General features: G+C 33.2%; 1 protein-coding gene across 2 annotated transcripts; it reads right to left on the bottom strand.

The window, feature by feature from the left end:
- Window positions 1-12: 12 nt before the first annotated feature.
- On the bottom strand, window positions 13-22,076 carry LOC134536790 (protein phosphatase 1L). 2 transcript variants are annotated; one of them, XM_063376719.1, is made up of 5 exons: window positions 21,998-22,076; window positions 21,490-21,756; window positions 16,084-16,549; window positions 10,592-10,722; window positions 13-1,085 (listed from the first exon to the last, which is right to left on the bottom strand). In XM_063376719.1, the coding sequence occupies exons 1-5, from the start codon at window positions 22,049-22,051 to the stop codon at window positions 696-698; spliced, it is 1,308 nt and encodes a 435-aa protein (XP_063232789.1). In that variant the 5' UTR covers window positions 22,052-22,076; the 3' UTR covers window positions 13-695. The 2 variants fall into 2 exon arrangements, with proteins under 2 accessions (XP_063232789.1, XP_063232796.1); XM_063376726.1 differs by lacking the exon at window positions 21,998-22,076 and having other exon boundaries at window positions 21,490-21,981.
- Between the last annotated feature and the right edge of the window lie 216 nt (window positions 22,077-22,292).

The following is a 22,292-nucleotide window of genomic DNA, read 5'->3' as shown; positions in this document are numbered from 1 at the left end:
AAAAAAATACTATTTCACAAAAAAAAAATTATATTTTGTACGAGAAAAAGTGAGAAGTACATCAAAAATTAGATCTGTCGGAAATTTCAAAAGACCTACTGTACATGCTTTTTGTATGTTGACTTGCTACAACACTCAAAAGACTTTCGTCTACTAATATGAGCAAATACAGTTCATCAGTCAGAACTTTGGCACAGCATTTGTACCTACATAATGATTGTTGCATAGTCACTGAAAAACCTCCACAACTTCATAACAAACTTCAACTATACATTATCTTTGGTGCGTGACTGAGATACATGCCCCCAGCTGAGGAAGGTTAACATCATCACAACAACAATAGCAATTGAAATATTTCACAACCTCTAATTAAAATGTGTATAACCTTTCACAAAAATATTTTCTTCTGGAACTAATACCACATCAAGTGGGTTACTATAGACAAATTCTTTGAAATTCTTTGGTACCATTTTTTAAACAAACAAGCACCTTTATCTATTAATATTGCCTAACTTAACTATTTCCAAAAAATGACAACTATTTCCAAAAAATGTAAACACTAGTTTACAACTTTTAAAAATATCAAATCTCACAAAAATTAAAGCTATTCTTCTTTCAGATCACAAAAACTTTCTGAAAGTGATACTGAAGGGTTATTTCATCAATTGACAAAAGCCTCCAAATGGAGTAAGGAGTCATGATTTCTTGACAGACACGTAACTCCATTTGCGTTCTTTGAAATTGATAACGACAACGGTGATGTTGTCCAAGGAACCCCTGTAGTATGACTGCAAAGTAATGCTCTTTGCTCCAAAGTGAGGCTCGTTGATGCGCTCCTTGATGAAAGCCACAGCCTCCTCGTTGGTGAATGTGTCCCACAGGCCGTCCGACGCCAGCACGAGGAACAAGGGCTTGTGATCGTCGAGGTCGAAGGTCAGGATGTCCGGGTCCGCTATGACCAGCTTCTTGTCCTTGAGCGGATAGTCCCCGAGAGCCCGCGAAGTGGCCAGGATGCCTGCCACGCGCCACACCCCATTGAATGTGATGAATCCACCAGCCTCTGTGATACGCTTCCTCTCTCTCATCTGACAACATAAAAACCAATCAAACAATACCATTTCTTGTCAATAAGCCTAGATATAACTTATGAAAAGTGCTGTAAAAAATGTCTACCCTAATGTTAGGCAAAAAATAATTGCACGTCATCTATACCTACACTGGGACTTTACCGCTGTATTAACAACAAATAGTCTTTAAAACCTTTTACCATATGTTAAACAGTTTGCAGAAACAATTTTTAATGATTTGTGTTAATTAATTAATCAAGGCTTAATTTCTCATCTCAACTTCGGGCTCATTAGACAGTAGACACATTAGGGGGAGATGTCATGCGAATGGAGCACTTACGAAATGACTGGGTGGGGGAAACTGGAGTACTGCTTGAGAAAACCCATCGGCACCTCAACATACACCATGTTCCACACTTGCAAAAAATTCAGGTTATGACCCCTCCGGAAATCAAAACTTGGTGGAAAGAAAGTGATCTGAGAATTTGACCACTGTGGCCTCTGTTTCTAAAACTTTACATATATGTGAGGTGAAGTGTGTCGAGAGCACATGTCCCTCTCTATCTGAAAACCACATAAGTAAATTGGAAACCAGCAGTAACATTATGGGTCTTGAGTCAGTTAATCGACAAGATGGGGAAAAGGAGGATGCTATGTACATGTATACAAAATAGATGATGCCTTTTCTTCATGTATTGGTTTATTGGTCTTATTGGGATCCCAGAAATCAGAGGAATGTCAATGGCACAGAGGGTGTTGACAGCTGGCATCACGTAAATGTTAACATGAGTGCAAAATTATAAATACTATTATAAAGGCAATATTTACACTTTATAGAAAGTAAATATTTAATTTCCTTTAATATTTATTTTGTTTAGTTACATTTTATTCCGTATGTTTATATCTGTAATCTATGATTAATTCAGACTGTAAATTTCTTTGGTTATCGTTTTGTCTATGTATTACTCTATGTTATTTTTTAATTTAAATATTGTCAAGGCTAGCATAGCAGTATTTTTTGAAACCACTATTAATTTAAAGATGAACACGTCAGTAATGGTTAGTAATTTTACTAGTTTTTGTTTTAACAACAAACTAAAGAAAATTGTTTACTAGTGACGGGGAAAATATTCTTTTAGAACGAATTGAGACTTGATTAAGACAACAGCTAGAATGCAATGATTTTGACATTGATTTATAATTGAACATTTATAGAAGATTGAAAATGGTTATTAATGCCAATATTAACTGAGATTTTGAAGAAAATAATAATTTTAATCGACGAAGATAAGACTCAGACATCAAGATTTTAAATAATTAGTTTAAGAAGAGAAGTCGACAAATATCCATGTTCAAGAGATCGTCAAATGACTTTAATTTGCTTTGAAACTACGAAGATTAAATGCTGTTTACAATTCCGAAGAAAGAAGAATCCTGTCGAAGATTGAAAAGTCGCAGTTCGAGCCCGGGAAGGAAGACCGTCGCGCAGTCCAGCCCAGTTGCAGCCCATAGTCTGAAGGATGGAGTCGTGACAGCGCGTATTCCTGCCGCACGCTAGAGGACGGAGGAGCAACACCAACATCGCAGTCCTGAATGAGTCGAACCAAGGAGTCTCCGAGAACCTACACGTCTTGTGGGTATCCTGCAGCAAGGTTTGGTCCCTTACCCCATCACCCGAAGACTCGCTGAATATAGAAGTACCCTAACGAATTACAATTTAAACAAAACGAACATATTTCGCAGAACTAGAATCTGTTATAGTATATTGAATATTCTTTGTAAAGGAAACCGAATAACTTGTTCATCTTTAGATTTACAAATCAAATTCCGGAATCGCGATCCCGATCTAGATAGTATTAACAAGTATAGATGGGAATAACGTATTGCTATTTTGGTTGACTGGTACTGCAAGTTAAGTACCCAGTAGTCCAAGCTCTACCGGACTGAAGTTAGTTAAAATAAATAACATCCAAATAATTAACATTAGATTGTAAAGATAATTCACACAAGTGAAAGAATTTTTAGATGCTTTGAAGTTGAGAGTAATAACAAATTCCATCTGTAGTTTAAAATAAATTATTTTAAGTTAAGATTATTTATATAAAGTGTGATTTTGTGCATGTCAAAGTGTATTGTCACCATCGTCACAAACATTACACACAAATATAAACCGTACAGTTGAATTTGTTTACACTTTATTCCAAGGTCTATTCACGATACATATTCATATTAGTATTTAAATACTTTTGACACACTTTACCTTGACTTTCAGACACAAGCTTCTAGATACAATTCTTAAAACTAAGAGAGGTAGGCTAGAGAAACCGAAATTATTAAATACATTAAATAATTTCAATATTTACACTAGCTGACTCCACACTATCAAAGACAAAATTTGTGCTTTTCCCATAGAAGCTTCAAAGTGAATAAATAAGTGGGAAAGCAGCCAAAATAACTCAATAGAATATTTTAATTAAAAACAACTGTCCCCAATTCATTACAGCAGGTTTCACCCCACACAATACACATCTCATATGATACCTTTATTGTAAACGATCATGCAAAAAATGTTTGCAGCCAAAGTTTGAAAGTATTACTTGTAAGGTTTTCTCTGTAGTAAAGTTATTCACAGACCAGATAATAAACATACACCATGAATTCAAATTCATATCAACAGATATGCTTTAAAAACTCTGCACCGAACAAACTTTAAAAATTTGTATGATTGTCTGGCTATTTTAAATCAATCTGAACGTCTGCCTCTCCATTTCAAAAACGTGACACTAATATGTTTCCCATCACACAGCTTACATTACATTCTGTTACATAGTTTAAAATACTGTATCTCTGTGGTGGAAAAACAGCAGAACAAATTATGAGACCCAAAGTTAAATTTCTAGTTTCATGCAAATACAGTGCCTGTTCTATCTTCTAATCTGCTTGAGGTCATCTTCAAGGGTAAAATTCTGAGACGTTCTAGTGTATCTTGCAACATGAATAGCTGCTTAACTAATGCATAATATTGACGTATTAATTAATTTTGCTTCTATTTTCAATTTTACAATTAAAATAAGTGACCCCTCGATTTAATGTACAATGTGAGGATAATCTGTCCACTGTCGCCGACCGTCCGTTAATGAAGACGGTAATAAACTTGCTCTTGTTTAGTTTTTTCATATATCATTTTCATTATAAATAATTGTATGGTATTTTCTATATACTAAAGAAGCCCAAATATGTATATATAATGAATAATTACAAATAATACAATATTAATAAAAAAATTATAGTTACATCTAAACTAATAATAATACTGTCTGAACACTGGATGAAATTTGAAAAATAAAAAAATATTGAAAATGGCTATTTATGTTAATGAAAACTAAAAAATTAACTTTTTAAAATTTTTGTGTATTTGTCTGTCTGTATGTTCCAGCAACAATCAAAAACTATTTGATGAATTTATTATTAGACTAGCGACCCGCCTCGCAGGCGCGTAGGAAGCAAATATTTAATGGGGGGGCAAAGGAGAGTATCATTATAAGTGGTGGATTTAACAAAGGGGGTGTCCGGGGGCTCTCCCCCGGTAGAAAAAAAATTGTATTCTAAGGAGCAAAATGGTGCGATTTAAGCATCTTTCGTACATAAAAATAGAATGTACTACTAGCAGAAATTTTAACTTTTTTTTATAACAAATTTATTTAAGGCTCGGCATCAGAAAACAGTGTTCACTTTTAAGTTTTCGCCTTGTAGAATTAATTTTAAAGGCAATTTGTTGAATTTTCCCACTGCACAGAGTACATAAATTACAAGCACCTTCAAATTTAGTCCTCAGATATCATCAAGTTATCTAGAGCTGTAGAAAAGGCAAAGATGTATTTATAATTAAAAATATGTTTCACTAATTGCATCATAATTACATGACGGTGGTTGAAGATTAATATTTATAGTGTGAGATAATATATTTTGCCAACTATCTATATCTATAGTTACATTTTTTAAATATGTGCTAACAAACAACTGCAATAATCAAAACAAGCTATAATCAAATATTTAAGTGAGGCTGAGCCTTGAGTAAACAATTTAACAAGACGTCATTATCCCACTCAACGCCCACTCTTAAGTAAATTCATTTGAATATCAGGACAGGAGAACTCTTAATGTTACACACCTTTAATTGAATATTCTTAGATGATGCCAATATTCAGAATGTATTGACACAAGCGTATGGTGTACCTAGTGTCCACTGAATATTAATTTAAAACGTGACAGAAAACTGCTCCAAAGTTTTGAAAATTTACTATTCGTAATATTTTTTATTTAAAGGAGTACTAGAAAGTATTTACATTGTATTCAGAAAGATCAAAATATTTTTTTTTAGCATTTAAAATTAAAAAGTCACAACAATTAATTTTTTTGAAAAATGCAATTCAACTTTAAAAAAATAAAAAATTCAAGATGGAAAAAAGATTTTCGCAATAACACTCATATAATTTTATTCAGGAAAGTCGAAATTTTATTTTGGTATTAAAAATTTAAAAAGTCAATATTTTAATTTTTTTACTGTCAGACTCCCCTTAAGAATAAGTTTAAAATGCGAACCCCACAGAATAGGCGAGTTAAGATGCTTAAAAATAACTGCAAATATGCTTGATAAATTCTTGTTCAATGATTTGTAGATTCAAAGAAATTTTTTTATTACTCGATGGAATAATCACGAGCGACGAGCTGAAAAAAATAATGTACCGACACACTAAACTTTAATGTTAAATAGGTATATTACAAATGGTTTTCGGGATCATGTAAAAATTCGTCTCAGTCTAAACTGCTCAAAATTAATACCTGAGTTAAAGGAATCCAACTCTTCTTTAGGATCTTTGTCTTCACGGGCATTTTAGCCTAATGTGCACTGCTTTTTAGGTTGTGGTTGTGATGAACTGCAGGACTGTGCAGAACGGTTTTTGAAGAAAAAGTTGATGCTTCTCTGAGTCATTGTACGCCGCAAAAATTAAAATACTGTTATAAATTTTCTCCTTAAACCCTAAATGTTTTTCATCACTGCCATTCCGCACTACTCACTCACGATACTACACATAAATAAGTTTATTTTAAACAGTTCTGTAGTACATCTCGCAAAGTTTCTTGGACTTAAAAAGCAAGACGTACAGCTGTTGAATGATGACTGATATGGAAAGCGCTCTGCATGTCAGGTCGTTACCGTTTGTTAGAAACGAGGCGGGGTGAATGCAAGGATCTGAAGGTCAGGTAGACAAAGGTGGACAAAAACGGAGCGTAAGCTACTGCAACGAGCGGAAACATTAATGGTCTTATTTCCCACAATAATATTTCCGCTATCAGCACTGTGAAACGTGAATATTTAGAAGAAAACAAGAACAGTTGCCGTATTTATTGTGCCTGTACACTTATCGAAAAGTCTTAATTTATTATAAGAATAAAGTAACGCACAGACAAGAAAATCCCACAAAACCACTAACTGATGCAATGGCCGGGCAAAACCATCACTTTGCCCGGCCATGAAATGTTATGGCCGGGCAGTCGCCTGGGTCGCCCCCCCGGTTCCTACGCGCCTGCCGCCCCGGCTTCGCACGGGTGCAATGCTGATACTAAATATACCACAGAATGTCTGCGTAATATCTTCGAAAATATACATTTAAATTACATGCTGTAAAGGGCCATATTGATCTATATTAAATGCACAATGTATTTAAGGTACTTAATTGGATATGGATTAATGCTGTATTGCTTAAAATCGCTTCGTAAATAAGCCATTATATCTCGTAAAAAGTAAAGGATAAAAAATGGTTATTATGGGTTATCCCTAAGAGATAGACATATACCATCACTGACTTTTTTTTAGACATTTTTAAGGTGTACAATACTGTACTACATTATTTTGATCTATCTCATAGGGTTCAGCCAGCATTTGCAATGTAAGCGCAAAAAAAAATGTGTTTATTTACATCACATTAGAAACCTCTAAAATTATCAGTGTTTCTCTAATATATTATGCATGTATTATACATATAAACCTTCTCTTGAATCACTCTATCCATTAAAAAAACCCGCATCAAAATCTGTTGCGTAGTTTTAAAGATCTAAGCATACATAAGGACAGACAGCAGGAAGCGACTTTGTTTTATACTATGTAGTGATAGGTCTCTGGCCAACTTAAAAACTAGGCTATATTTTTAAAGAATTCCACCCTTAAAAAGGTGAAAAAGGGGTAAATACGTCAGTTGGGGTGAAGTTGACCAGTGGGGTGAAGTTGACCAATTTTATGAAATTTGTTTTGTTGACCTGACACAATCCAGGCAATGAAGATAAAAAATTATGTGGTTATGCTTTAAAATCTAGGAGAGTTTCTCTTAAAAGAAGTGATTTTGGGACTGAAATTACAATTTTAGACAGAAATTTAGAAACAAATAAAAACCAAGAACTATTTGTTATGATTAATAATGTTGCTAATACTTTATTACTGCCGGGTATAATAAAAAAAATAATTGCAAATAAAATTGCTATGATTGCTGATTTGAGAGGATTGAAGAGTAAGTAAATAATAAAAATTGCTGAATAAATTAAAATTTCTAAGGTAAACAAATTTTATTGAAACTGTGCAGTTTCTTTAGCATTTTGGGGTGAAGATGACCACATGGTCATGTTCAACCCAATGTCTAGTAATTTATGTTGAGAAGTGTCTAATTCAGAAAAAAGTTCTGCCTCCTTATAAACTAAACAAACGAGTCCATTATGTGTTCCAAGAAAAAGTGATAGCAGAATGAACTAGAATGGAAATTCAGTTCAATGTTTACTAACAAATAGTTTCAATTTCCAGTAGCTTACCTGTGGTTATTTGGTCTATTTTTTCTATTATTGTAAGGTTTACTTCACATTATCAGTTAAATGTTTTATTATGCTAATAAATATTTATTTTTTGGTTTTCATAACTTGTAGGTTCCTCTATTTTAGGAAATAACCATCAGTCATATTCTGGAATAGCCTAAATGATGTTTGTAAAATATCAATTTAATTATTTTCCAGTTTTGTGCACAAGTAGTTTAAGTGATAGGTAGGTAAATTAATCTGCTTCACTTGAGTTTTCATAATTGGCAGTCTAAATAAATAACACTTTATTTTGTTCTAAATTGTTTATATATTTTTTATTACACAGTAAAAATTCAAAATAAGATTTATTTTTTTTCTCAAAATAATTTTTTTGGTGTTTCTCTTACATATAATGTAGTCAACTTAACCCTAACACTAGCAAGGTGAATATTAAAATGAAAATAAACTTAATGGTCACATTCATTCACCCCACTGGGGGTGAACATGACCAATTACGTAAAAAAATTAAAATCATTAAAATATTAGTATTTTTTTCTTTCAATGACAGCATTTCAGAAAACAAGTATAAATCTATACATGTACATAGTTGGATAAATAAACATATTAAAATTTGTTAGCAAAAATTCATTATGAAGATGAAATCTGGTCACCTTCACCCCAAATGACTACCATTTTAAGATAATTGATTGTATCTCTGAAACTAATCAAGCATAAGAAAAGATATTGGGTACCAAATATTTAACATACTAAAACCACCAACCCCAATTTTACAATTTAGCAAAACTCAACCCCTAAGGGGTGAAAGGGAGTAAATTAGGTTTTAAAATAAATACTTGTATATCTCTGAATCTATTCAAGCATAAAAATAGTCATTTGGTACCAATAATAAACATATATTAATACTACCAACCACAATTTCAACATTTTGTGAAATTTATCCCCTTAGGGGTGGAAAAGGGGTAAATTAGGCATTAAAATGATTAATTATAACCCTGAATCATAAGAAAAAATAATAGGTATCAATAATTAACAAACAAAAACTACCAACCACAATTTTACCACTTTGTGAAATTAGACTTCAAAGTGGTAACTAGGTGAACACAGTTTTAAGGTAAATAATTATATCTCCAAATACCAAATATAATAAAAAATAATAAACTATATTGGATATCAATAATAAACACACAAAATCTACAACCACAATTTTACCATAGTAAAAATTCCACCCCTAAGGAATGAAAAAGAAGCAATATGATTTAAAGATAAATATTTAAAACTCTGAATCTAATCAAACATAATATAATATATTGGGTGACAATAATAAACACACAAAAACTACCAACCACAATTTTACTATTTTGCTAAATTCCAACCCTAAGAGGTATTAAAGGGGTAGGTATATTTTTAAAATTAAAAATGAAGATTTCCAAATCAATAAGAACTAGAAGTAAGAAACTAAAAAAAATAACTTGCATCTACAGTAAACATATTTTTTTTTTATTTATTGAACTTCAACTTAATTTTAAGGGGGTGAAAAGGGGGGTACATATTTTTAGGTTTATTTTAAAAAATCATACCTCCAAAACTAGTTACGTAGTATGACATAAATTTTGATAAATAAAATTAAATAATAAAACTACAAAATACTTTTTACTACTTTGCAAGATTCCACTCCTACGGTTTATAAATGGTTTAAGTAGGGCTTAAAGAAAAAAAAAGCATATTTTCAAATCTACTAGATTTAAGGGTAAGAAATTAAGAATGAACAACAAACAAATACAGTTGAACTGTATTTTTTCAATTTTTCCTGATTTTGACTTTTAACAGTGTGAAAAGGGTGCAACACTTGTTTTATCATAAAAAACTGTATATTTCAATAGCAATTATGCTGGATGTAAGAAAGTGAGCATGAATAACGCAAACAATTAATTACATACGGCTTTTATCTATTCCCAACATTTGACCCAAAAAGGCAGTGAAATGGTGGCACATTATTTTTTATAGTAATAAATCATATGTATATCCATGCAAATTAAGATGAAGGGGGAAAAAACTGAGTAAGAATAACTTACATTATATGATTAAATAACATATTTTTATATTTACTATTACTTATATTCTACCGTAAAAGGGGTGAAAAGGTAATCAATTATTTTACTGTAAAGAAGCTAATCACGGGAAATGTAAGTTGTTCAGTATGATTTATAAACATGCGTGCGCAACTCCATCTTGGTTACATCATCTGTATTGTTACAAAATAGCAAAGTAACTCCCCAGTTTTCTTCCCAATTTTTCCGTATTGAAACTTTGCAACAATTTCGTTGTACAATGTAGAATTGTATTGTGCAGCTTTGAATTTGCTCTCCCAGTTTTACTTGATGAATAGTTTGGTATCACATGAACAAAAAATGCACAAGTTCGAAACTGCAATTCTGTACAAAAATTGTTTGTTTTTTTTTTCACCTTGGGCATTTTTTTTGTTCGTGTGACACCAAACTATTCATCAACAAGTATAACTGGCAGAAAAATAATTTGAAACTGCAATTCTGCGTGAAAATTGTTTTTGTCAACTTGTGCATCAAGCGTAGAAATTGGCTTGTCATAGGTACTTACATGTAACAAAATTACGTGACATCTTGCCGAACACGTGGAATTCTTACCTGTTGTGGTTTGTGGTCGAACGACAGCGGAATGGCATTGCCTTTGCCGTCACACATTACTCCCCTCGAGTCGCCAACATTTGCCACCACCAGTCGAGAACCTTCAACCAGTGCTATTAAGGCTGTGGTGCCTAGGAGGGGGGAAAAGGTTCAATATCAGGACTCCAAAAAACAGCATACTGAGAGAAACATTAAAAAATCTCATAGTCTGTGGATTCTTTGTACAAAACTCCTTTAAAAAAATTTAAAAAATAAACCTGAAATTTGTATTTGTATGGAAAATTTTCTTCAGGAAAATTTTCCCCTCACATAACTGGTAATAATTTCACTTTGCATGATTGCAGTACACACTTTGCACCAACTCTGCTGCAAATTGTGTAACATGCGCAATCTTCCCACAGCTATTCCCAACATCAGAAAGAAACAAACTTCTGAGTAGGTACTAACTACACTTGCTAACTATCCAATATTAAAAATTATATTAACTAGAGGTTAGTAAAATGATTATTTCAACTTATAATAAATTATGTTCACAATCTTTTAACTCCTATTTTTACTCAACATAAAACTTTTTTGTTGTAATTGTTGTGACTATGCAGTGGAAGGATTTAAACATGCCACAAAAGAACCACGTTTATCGGTAGAGAATGCAAACTATTTTCAGCACGAGTCAGGTATTGATTATTCAAACCAAAAAAAAATAAAACATTTGGAATACTTTTTACAGCATACATTTATGCTACTACATATTTATTGTCTGCATTTTAAACAGCAAGAACCTAGTTGCTAATGCTACTCGCGTAGTACTTACTTAGTTTAAAATTAAACACATCTATTTCCTTGAAATTACTCCTCACACATATTCTATTGTCTTAAATTCATTTAATTCACATTTCAAGAAATGGACTTATCAATATTTTGAAATATCGGATTTCTATCACCACTCCAAACGGAAACTGTAACAATCACTAAGCCCAAATCAAACTACTATTGGAATTCAACTCAAATAAGGTAAATGTACCAGTAGTCGTCACGCTAAGAAGAGTTTTAGAAAAAAAAAAATTGTGTACATAACCTCGTAGGTGTATTACTGCCCCCTACATGTTTGTTTTTAACATCAAACTTTACTCTACAATGCTATCCAACACTCTTCGATAAAAACAAAATTTTTTTTTTTTTTATAATTTTGAAAAAAGTGTGATTTCGAGCCAGTAGTCGTCATGCAAATATTCATGTTTGCCAGTGTTCGTCACATGTTTGTGCCAGTAGTCGTCATGTGCGATTTTGGCTGCATTAGTTTTAATTCATGGATCCAGAATGATAGTATTGTACTATTTGGGCTTCAAATTTTATTTGGTACTATATTTTAAACATCAAAATGGCAATTCATAAAGATCGTTTAGTAATATAATGAATAATCCTCATTAAATTTTGAATTTACTTACAGCACTCACGGAACAAAGAGGGACAGCACAAATAACATGAAAATATTATAGAACTGTAGCAAACCGTACGTATTCTGTACTGAGTAACGTGTGTGTCGTTTAGTAACGAGTAACGAAACGTTACACACGGCTGCATTTTGTTACTCGCATTTTTCGTATGTTTCACGCATGCGCGCGCATATTCGATGAATTTACGTTACAAAGAACGATGTTTGTTTATTAAGTAAAGTATAATTTGGAAATTCCTCGTCCAAGTTTTTTTACTGTTTATTAAAGGTATTATGTGTGTAGACAAAGTTTGAGATTGGAACAGAAACAACGTAAGTAAGTATTTTTTCACAAATTAAAAATGTGTATGTTTTTGTTTTTCACTATCGCGTATTTTCACGTTTTTTTGTTCTTATCTTAAAAGAGATAATATAATAAAGCCACTCTAATGAGATTTAATTGTTTCTTGGTTAACAAAAAGGGTTTAATTATCAAATATTGTTAATTGTTTATATTATATTTATTATTATTTATGCAACATCATACTGTACGCGTACGCAATACGACTCGATTCGTTGCTGCAACATAACATAGCATGTTATGCGGTATCAGAAGTAAAATTTAAAAATGAATCGGGGCCCATCTTCCTACCCAAGGGCGATTTGCCTTTGTGTTTATCGGACAATGTGTTTCTTGGCACACTCTTTTTTTCCGCTGCTCGTTTTATACTCATACCATTCGCTACATCTTTAAGAGCAGCTTCCATGGCTGACTTTTCATACAACAGTACTTTCCGTTTTGGCATTTTGCCCTGTAATTAAAGAATGAGACACATTATAATGTTTAATTTACTTAATAATGTCAAAATATATATATTGAATGACCCCTAAATTAATGTAAACAACAATACCTACACAATTTCTGCAATCAATAAAGTAAAGTAATTTCCGACCCAGAAGTCGTCATACACATGCATCGGAAGTCGTCATAGGTGACGACTACTGGATCTGATCATAATAATGTACTTTGCCTATCAACAACAAAGAACCAATATTATTTAAGAACTCTAGGGTGTAACTTAGCACAACTTTAAATAAAATATTAAATGTACCAGTGTTCGTCAGGTATGACGAACACTAGCAATACAAGTTTTTTATTGATCCAGTTTTCGTCACCCTAACTAAATCATACAAAGAAAACGAATTTTTTTAAATAAATACTTTCACCTCTTCAAGAACATTTAACCAACACATTCAGCACAAAACATCACGAATAAACATGAAAAATTACAGAATTAGAAGTAAAAATGTGCACATACCTCCTTAGTGTTTTAGTATAGGAATTCCCCTATTTATCTTCACTGCTCTACGAACTTTTGATGCACGGACTTTTTTTAATTGAAAATAGGGTTTGTTCAGAAAACTATTGTGGTAATTTCAGCTAGAAAGTCGACCAAATTTTTGTCAATATTTAAGTTGGCGATATATTGAGCTACTTCTCTATTATTTACATTTGAAGTTGCTAGTGACGACCATTGGAGCAGTGACGAGTACCGGTGCAATTACCTTATAAGATTAAAAAGCAATGTAAAATCCTTGTTTGACCTATGTATTATACGAAAACAATGACAACTCGATATCAGCTTAGGAATATTCCCAGTTCAAAACAAATCATTTATGAAAAGCTAAACAACAAATTAAACAATTTGGTGAATGCATGAGCTTGACACCGGTGTCACGAATGAAACTAGCATTCGATTAACTTAGTAGGCTTAATGTTTACAAATGAACTTACTAAAAAAAAAAATATAACTTTAACCAGTTAAATGTGAGTAAAGGAGTTAACGTTAAAATAAGGTTTCAAATATCTATTAACAATACGTAAAGAGTTCAATCAAAGCAAAAATCATCAATGTTAAACTGACTAGTATTCGAAAGAGAATGCTAGTTACATAATATCATCTAACACACCATTCACCCTCAAACAAATGACAAGTTATAAATACCATTGATCATACCTTATTGAGCCACAATACAGTGGGAATTTGATGGAGAGTTAAATTGTCGGAACTAGTTACGATCTGGGAATTGTGATAGCTATGAATGTCCAACGAGGTGTGCTCATAAAGCTAAAGATGATTTCGAGTGGTGTCTCACTGCAGTCACCCAGAGTCCTCTCCAAGGAACCATCAAAGAATCCACAACACTTGGATGGGTTGTCGTCGTCCTTTTTTCCAAAATATCATAGTTCAAATGTAGATTGACAATGTGGCTCTTGATTTGACTATACACATGTCTCATAGAATCCCATTGGTTGAGTCTGTATCTTGACTCACTCCATAACTCAGGATCGATGAAATTCACTCAAAATTGGCACAGCCAATAAGGATAGTTCTTATAAAAATCAATCTTTGTGCTATTGATTTGTAATTTCACACACAAACCATATAAAGTAACTACTTCACTATTTAATAAAAAATTAGCAGACTTCTAATTGACCAGAAATTAGAATTATCACTCAAATCTTCCTAACACAAATATTCCTTTTGGTTGCTCCCCACTCAGTCAGTTGTTTTTAAGTAAAAGAAATAAAGGCGGAATTTAACAAAACAAAATAGTATAGGTCCAATAAATTTTGATTTAACAAGCAATGTTAAATATAGTTTCCATAGAGAAAAAAATAAATGCTTCAGAGACTATTACACAACAGTAATTTAACCTGGCATCACTCTATGAACTTTAACATGAAAGAAAGAAAAATTTTAATTAAATAATAATTTATAGTTGTGAGAATATTTCTCCACAGCATGGTTATTTTGGTAGCTATGTGTAAAGAATTGAATTTGAAATCCAGTTTTATTAATTTTAATCTACCAACACCCAAACTTTTCTCTCAGCATAATATTCCCTGACACTTTGCAATAATACCATAAAAAACTGTCATATAAACTCAAACCTTTTCTTTATCATTGCTCTGACGATTACTGATATTCGCTATATAAGTACACTACAGAGTTAAACTAGACATATGTAGGTACTCAAATTTTTCTGCTAAGCAGCAATTATCACATTTATTACTTTAAATTGCCTCCCATGTTACTTAATGGGTGTACGAAAACAACTAGCTGAGAATTTCTCAATATCGTCGGTTTTCAGCTCCAAATTGCATGCATATAATATGTAAGTTTGGCCACGAATAGAACTGTGATAAACAAACCAAGAAATTACTACTCAGCACACACTGAAAATGACTAAGATAACAGAATTCCAACTCATATTCTGTTTTGTGCCAACACAAAATATAATGTGTACATCTCTATGCAAATACATAGACACACTACACATTAAACAAAATAAGAAACATGCACCTCACACCTTACAGGTTAGCAAATTGTTGATGTGCCTGGGTGTAAAATAATTTCATAAATTACCTGACGTATATTTCTCCGACTGTTTTCATAAATTTTACATGTCTTCCAAAAATTATAAATTCTTGGACTCCTCCAGATTTTCCCTGTCTTACCTAATGCTAGCCACCTTGGAAGGAAAATATAACGTAAGTGATGCAAAAATTGTGTAGACAGCTTATTAAGAGGCCACTCCAGTGTTTCAGGGGCACTACGCAACCCGCGTTAACCTCATAACATTCAATGCTATTTTCACTTTGCTTATAACTAATTAACTAATATAGATTTCGAAATGATGCTTGCTTGATATGTAAGACTACAATGCTCTTATCAAAGCCCCTTTCTTCAAAAACGTGCATAAATTATGGTTTTATACTAATCTTTACTAATATGCATAAGTGTATTGTCTAGGTTTGAACCATAATTTATGCACATTTTTGAAGAAAGGGGCTTTGATAAGAGCATCGTTGTCTTACATATCAAGCAAGCATCATTTCAAAATCTGTATTAGTTAATTAGTTATAAGCAAAGTGAAAATAGCATTGAATCTTATGAGGTTAACAAGGGTTGCGTAGTGCCCCTGAAACACTGGAGTGGCCCCTTAAAAAACCAACGGCCATCAAAAAACGTAGGAGCTACCATGACGAACGAACCTGCCACATCCATGCTCTTCTTGGCGTCCTCGACCAACAGCCGGTCCACGGCCAGGACCTCGTCCGTGAGCAGGCGGCCGTAGTTGATGCCGCCGCTGGACTCGAGGTAGGTGTGTACGGGCACCTCGGCAGCGTGCAGGTCCTCCGGCCGCGTGGGACGCACCTCACGGGTGATCGGGCGCGACAGGGCGTCCAGCCGGCTCAGCAGCAGCGGGTCCGTCACGCCCGCGCCTTTCCTCGCGCACTCGTCCGTCGCCGACGCGCTCGGCGTCTTCCTGAAGCTCTGCTTCCGCGCGGCGCTCGCCGGCTGCTCCGTCTTCGCGGAGCGTCGAGCCTGGGGGCTGCCGGTCACACTCTGATAAAGTGGCTTTTTCAGGTGCGCCCCCTCCGCGACCAGCTGCTTCAGTTCCGCCACTTTTCTGTTCACGTTCTTGATTAGTTTGTCCCTCGCAAAATTTGCCGCAAACTAAAAAAAAAAAAAAAAAAAACATTTTATTAGCGGCTTTCTTATACACAAGGCAAATCAATCAACCTAATTCTTCTGATAACAGATACTGATGTAGGCTACACTGTATTTGTAATATATCAATATACATATATACATGCACACACGCACAAGCACACACGTGCGTATATACAGACATGTATGCAGCTAAATATATATATATATATATATTTATATGTATTTATTATTTAATATATTAAGATCTTATTATAATATAAATAATAATATAAATATATGTTCTTATTAGATATGTTGTTATTATTAATTATATATTAATCTATATATATAAAAATTAAGCTTCCGTATGTATTTGGCCGCAAAACTCGGAAAGTATACGATGGTTTGGATTGAAATTTTTACAGAACATTGCATCTTAACAGAAGAGTGTTTATATGAAATAAAAGTTTGGGAAAATCCACCGGAAAAGTCGGAAAAAAAAGTTTCTATAACTAAATATCATGGTCACCCAACTTAGTTGTGACCACGCTCGACGATGCTGTACCATATTGTCGAAGTTCAAGCACATCAGGCTACTCGACCATTGTGCCTTGACGACTATAATTTAAACAAATATGTATATATATATATATATATATATATATATATATATATATATATATATATATATATATATATATATATATATATATATATATATTTTTTTTTTTTCAAGAAAGAATAAAAAACTTTATTTAATTTGAAAGTATATTCTTTCGACTCTATTGATAAAAATACGTTTAAATTAAAAAATATTCAAATTTTTGGAGCACAGTAAAAAAAATGCATTTAACCACGAATATGCGAGTTAACCTTCAGAACGATCCAACAGCAGTCATATTTTCAAGACAATTAATTGAAGTTGGTAACGGCACTGTACCTACAAATCCAGAAACAGGAAAAATCAGCTTATCATCTGATTTATGCAACATCGTAGATTCAAAAGAGGAATTAGTAGACAAGGTATTCCAAAACATCGAAACAAAATTCAAAAATCATGCATGGTTGAGCGAAAGAGCCATTCTAGCGGCTAAAAATTTTGACGTACACGATATGAACAATAGTATTATAAACAGAATCGAAGGTGAAACAATGACATACAAATCTATTGATTCAGTAGTGCACCAAAATGAAGCAGTGAACTTTCCAACGGAATTTCTCAATTCACTCGATGTTCCAGGATTACCACCACATATTTTGAATTTGAAAATTGGTGTGCCAATTATATTGCTTCGAAATATCTGTCAGCCTAAATTATGTAATGGTACACGATTAGTAGTTAAAAAATTAATGGATAATCTTATTGAAGCAACAATTTTGATTGGACTTCATAAAGGTGAAGACGTATTACTTCCACGAATGCCACTTATTCCGACAGATATGGCGTTCGAGTTCAAACGACTTCAATTTCCAATACGCCTTGCGTTCGCTATGACCATCAATAAAGCACAAGGACAATCTTTGCAAGTGTGCGGTTTGAATTTAGAAAATGAATGCTTCTCTCATGGACAGTTATATGTCGGGTGCTCCAGAGTCGGTAAACCATCTGATCTATATGTTTATGCAAAAAATGGGAAAACAAGGAATGTAGTCCTTCCATTAGCTTTACAATAAAAATATTTCAGCTAAACACATTTTTATTTCTTCTATTACATTCCACAGCCATGCACAGTAAAATATTAAATTAAACAATGAATTAATATTAAACTGTGCCACAGCAAAGCGTGGCCGGGTTTAGCTAGTATAATATAAAGATTTAACTGATCTATAATGATATATTTAAATAATTATATATATTATAAGATCTTATTAATATATAAATACTATTCCTTTTTAATTGAAGTATTTAATAATATGGACACATCATACTAAAAAGAATATCCAAATCAAAAATAACTTAATATTTAATATTAAACACTGCATAAAAATTATATAAATAAAAAAGCAAAAACTTACATGTATATATTCCCAAAAATTAACATTTAGTAGTCAGAATCAAACTATCAATCATAAAATAAAATAATAAAAACCAGATCTATATTGAAAACTTTAAATAGATAAATTAAAATCACGCACGCACGCACACGCGCACACGCACGCACACGCGCACACGCACGCACACGCACGCACACGCACGCACACGCACGCACACGCACACACACGCACACACACACACACACACACTACACACACACACACACACACTACACACACACACACACACACACACTACACAACTGTCGTATACAATACACATGATCTAAACCTTCAATGCTGGTTGTTGCTGATTAACCTCTGACAACAATGGTTCTTTTCTCAGCATCTGAATGTCTCAATATTCTTGATATAACTTTGTTAACATGTGCTGTCCCCAGATACACAGTTTATATTCTGAATATCCACAGTTTTTTTTTTATTATTATTGGTACTAACAACATACAATCAATTGTCAGAGCTAATTAGTGGTTGATAGCTTATATTTCTAAATGTTCAATTTTAACAATAAATAGTTTTTGGCAACAAACAAAATGGTTTGAATATCATTGGTACCAAAAATTTATACCTATGTGTATTATAATCAGTAATCTCCTTAAGATCATCAATAACCTTAAAGCATTCATAAACATTAAAATTGGCTTTTGCTTTAAAATAGACATTTGACTTATCCTTAATAGGCGTGAACTATAATAAGTCGGAAAAATGAAATGTTTCTTGTAATAAACTGAATGCAACAAAACTTAGTTCTGTATCTACATTTTATGCTCTATTGTTTGCCATAACTATGCAACTACAGACAAAATGTCTTGTAAGCTGAAAATATACTGTAACTCTCTAGCTTCCAAGAAAATTATTAGCATTTTAATAAATGGAAAGGGAGTACATAGATTTAAATTATTATTTTGGTCAAAAGCCATTGCTATTTTGCTCTGTATGTCATTGAAAAAAAACCTTGTTCTTTGTGTTTTCTCTATGACATACAGTGCAAACTAGCAATGGTGGTGTCTAAAATAATGATATGAATCAATTTTCTCTGTTACAAGAATCATTCAATTAATAGAACACAAAATGACTATTCACAGTGACAACATACATAAGAATAAATAACTTTTTCCAATTGTTGTCCACTATGGATTGATGGTAACGGGACAATTACACAAGTATTGTGCAAAAGCACCAGCATTGTGAACCAAGCACAATAAGAAAGTCTTTGTGTGAAACAGTAATCACATTTTGGGTTTAATGAATACAAAACAGAAGGGAGAAAAATTAGCACTAACTTCAAGATTCACATATGTATTCCACTTCCTAACATCCGTTACTGAAAGAATGTGGGAAGTCCGTATTAGAGACGAGATACTTTGCAAGGCCTTATAGAGATCTCCGCAAGATGGCAGGTCTCAAAAGCTGCCCTACAACCATTCCTTGTCCAATGAATAGCCAAGACTGACCTGATACATTAATTATATGAGCAAACTGATTATATAATGGGAACTAGTAAAAATTTAAGAAACGTTCAATATTATTTCCAGTTTATTCTAATGTACAGAATTTTTTTTACCAGCCTAAACCTTAATCACAAGTTTAAGTTAACTAAAGTTAAAATTTTATCATTTAACAGTAAATACCAACCAATCAGAATAAGATACAACGCTGACGTTAGTCCAGATTTATAACGATGCAATAAAAACAAGATGCAAAAAGTTCAACAACTGTTTCAATTAACAGTTTATATACCAGGCAAGATGCAATAACCCAATGCAAGCATCGATAAACTACCAAATTCTTGGGCTACAGCTTTCATTTCCGCCTTCCAAAATTGAAGTGAAGTGTTCCAGAAATTTTTAAAGCTGCAAACATCATGTTCATAGAAGGCAACAATGTTGTTTTTATTATATAAATAATTTTTTCACTAATCAAACTTTTTCACAATGAAAGAAAATAATCTTTTTAGAACAAATTATTGACAATTTCATATGTTATCATGATAAATATGAATTACCAAAAGAAGCACAGAGGAAGAAATTTATTTCCTGCTGATTTACAATTTCAAGTTGTAGGGTTGGTGAGACATTACAACATTCGTGCTTTATAAACAACAGTGATTCAATTGCATTGATTGCATGTTGCAATGTTATAACAAAAATGTGATATATGTGACAGTGCATCCCTTGCATAGTTTATAAACCCTGTCTAATACATTGACTGTTACAAGAGTTGCAATTTACCATTTTGTGCCAAACCAATATTGTACAATAACATTTTACTTTTGCTTTCCTTACAAACAGAAGTGTGAATATGGCACCTTCATGTGAATAATAAGATCACTAAATTGAACAATGTGTATTCCACATTGGTCAGGCCAGTGAAGCAGTATGCGGCTGTGGTCTAGAATTCTTACTTAGTGACAGAGGTAAGGGAGCTGGAGAAGGTGAAGCGTAGAGCAGCGAGGTGAGTGATGGGTATGTGGAGAAGGGAAGGGAAAGAAGGGGAAATGCATAGCCTGTCTAAGATGATTAAGGAGTTTGGGTGGGAGGCATTATAGGAGAGGAGGGTGAAATAAATTAGACTTTAAGATGAAAAGCTGGTGGCAGCTGGGAACTACAGTGCACAAAGTAGGTGTAGAAGGCAAAGAGATCACAGGTGGAAGCTCCAGACGGAATGGAGGCGGGCGGAAAGAGGGAGGCAAGCCTTCCTAGAGAGGAAAAGGAGTAAGTATAATGGGACCTGAGAAGAGAACTAAATGAGAGGGGGCAGGAGAGAAAAGAGAGGACTCCTTGTCATCGGATGAAAGCCAAATTGCGAGGGCAAATACAATCAAGAGTCTAAATTGTATACCTAATTAATACTCACGCATTATACATAGATATTATAACCTACAATTTCGTTATTTACGAATCACTCACCTCTCCCCCATGGCCATCAAACACGGCATATAAAGAAACACCAGTTTTGTTGATATCTTCCTCAACAACAAAGCGATCTTCCATTCGAGGGCGTCTGCCCTGGACAGCATAAGCAGCGATGTTACCTTCCTTTAACTCCCAGCTCAGGTGTTCTCCACTCGATACCGAACCATTGACGAAATACTGTAAACGCTGGACTTTCGAAGTTGACCGTCCGATGGTATATTGCAGCCTACCGAGCAAATTGCGACTCCACACATCTACTGCCTGCAAATAAAAAATAATAACAAAGAATACAGCACTAAAAATTAATATTTCTGGCTTAAAAACGTATATCCGAAATAACCTCCACATGTAACTGATAGGTGCTGGGTTTAATGGCACCCCAACCACCAATTTAGAAATTAATTTCATGTGCGAAATATAAGTTTGATAAATAACACGGTCTTCAAGCTCGTCTTCCATCTTTAAAATTTAAAACATAAAAATAATAAAAGTGATAGCTTACCAAAATTACCTTACCACAAAAATCTAAATTTCCTACACGGGCCAAAATATTCATATCTTCAAATATGTAGCTAAAAATAAATAAATTGTATTTCTGAAAACATTCTTTAACTGAGTATTTTTAGAAAACGTTATACAAGTTTTAAAATTAAAATAAAGAAATATAACCCTTTATTTTTAAATCATATGATAGAAATATTTGCCAGCAAAAATTGTAATGAACAAAAATAAACCAATCAAAGAATGCAGAAAATATTTTTTTATTTAGTCTAGGAGTCGTATTCATATTTATATCA

The sequence above is a fragment of the Bacillus rossius genome, chromosome 1, assembly GCF_032445375.1.
Source record: "Bacillus rossius redtenbacheri isolate Brsri chromosome 1, Brsri_v3, whole genome shotgun sequence".
Taxonomy (NCBI): domain Eukaryota; kingdom Metazoa; phylum Arthropoda; class Insecta; order Phasmatodea; family Bacillidae; genus Bacillus; species Bacillus rossius.
This window is presented reverse-complemented; position numbering and strand designations above follow the sequence as displayed.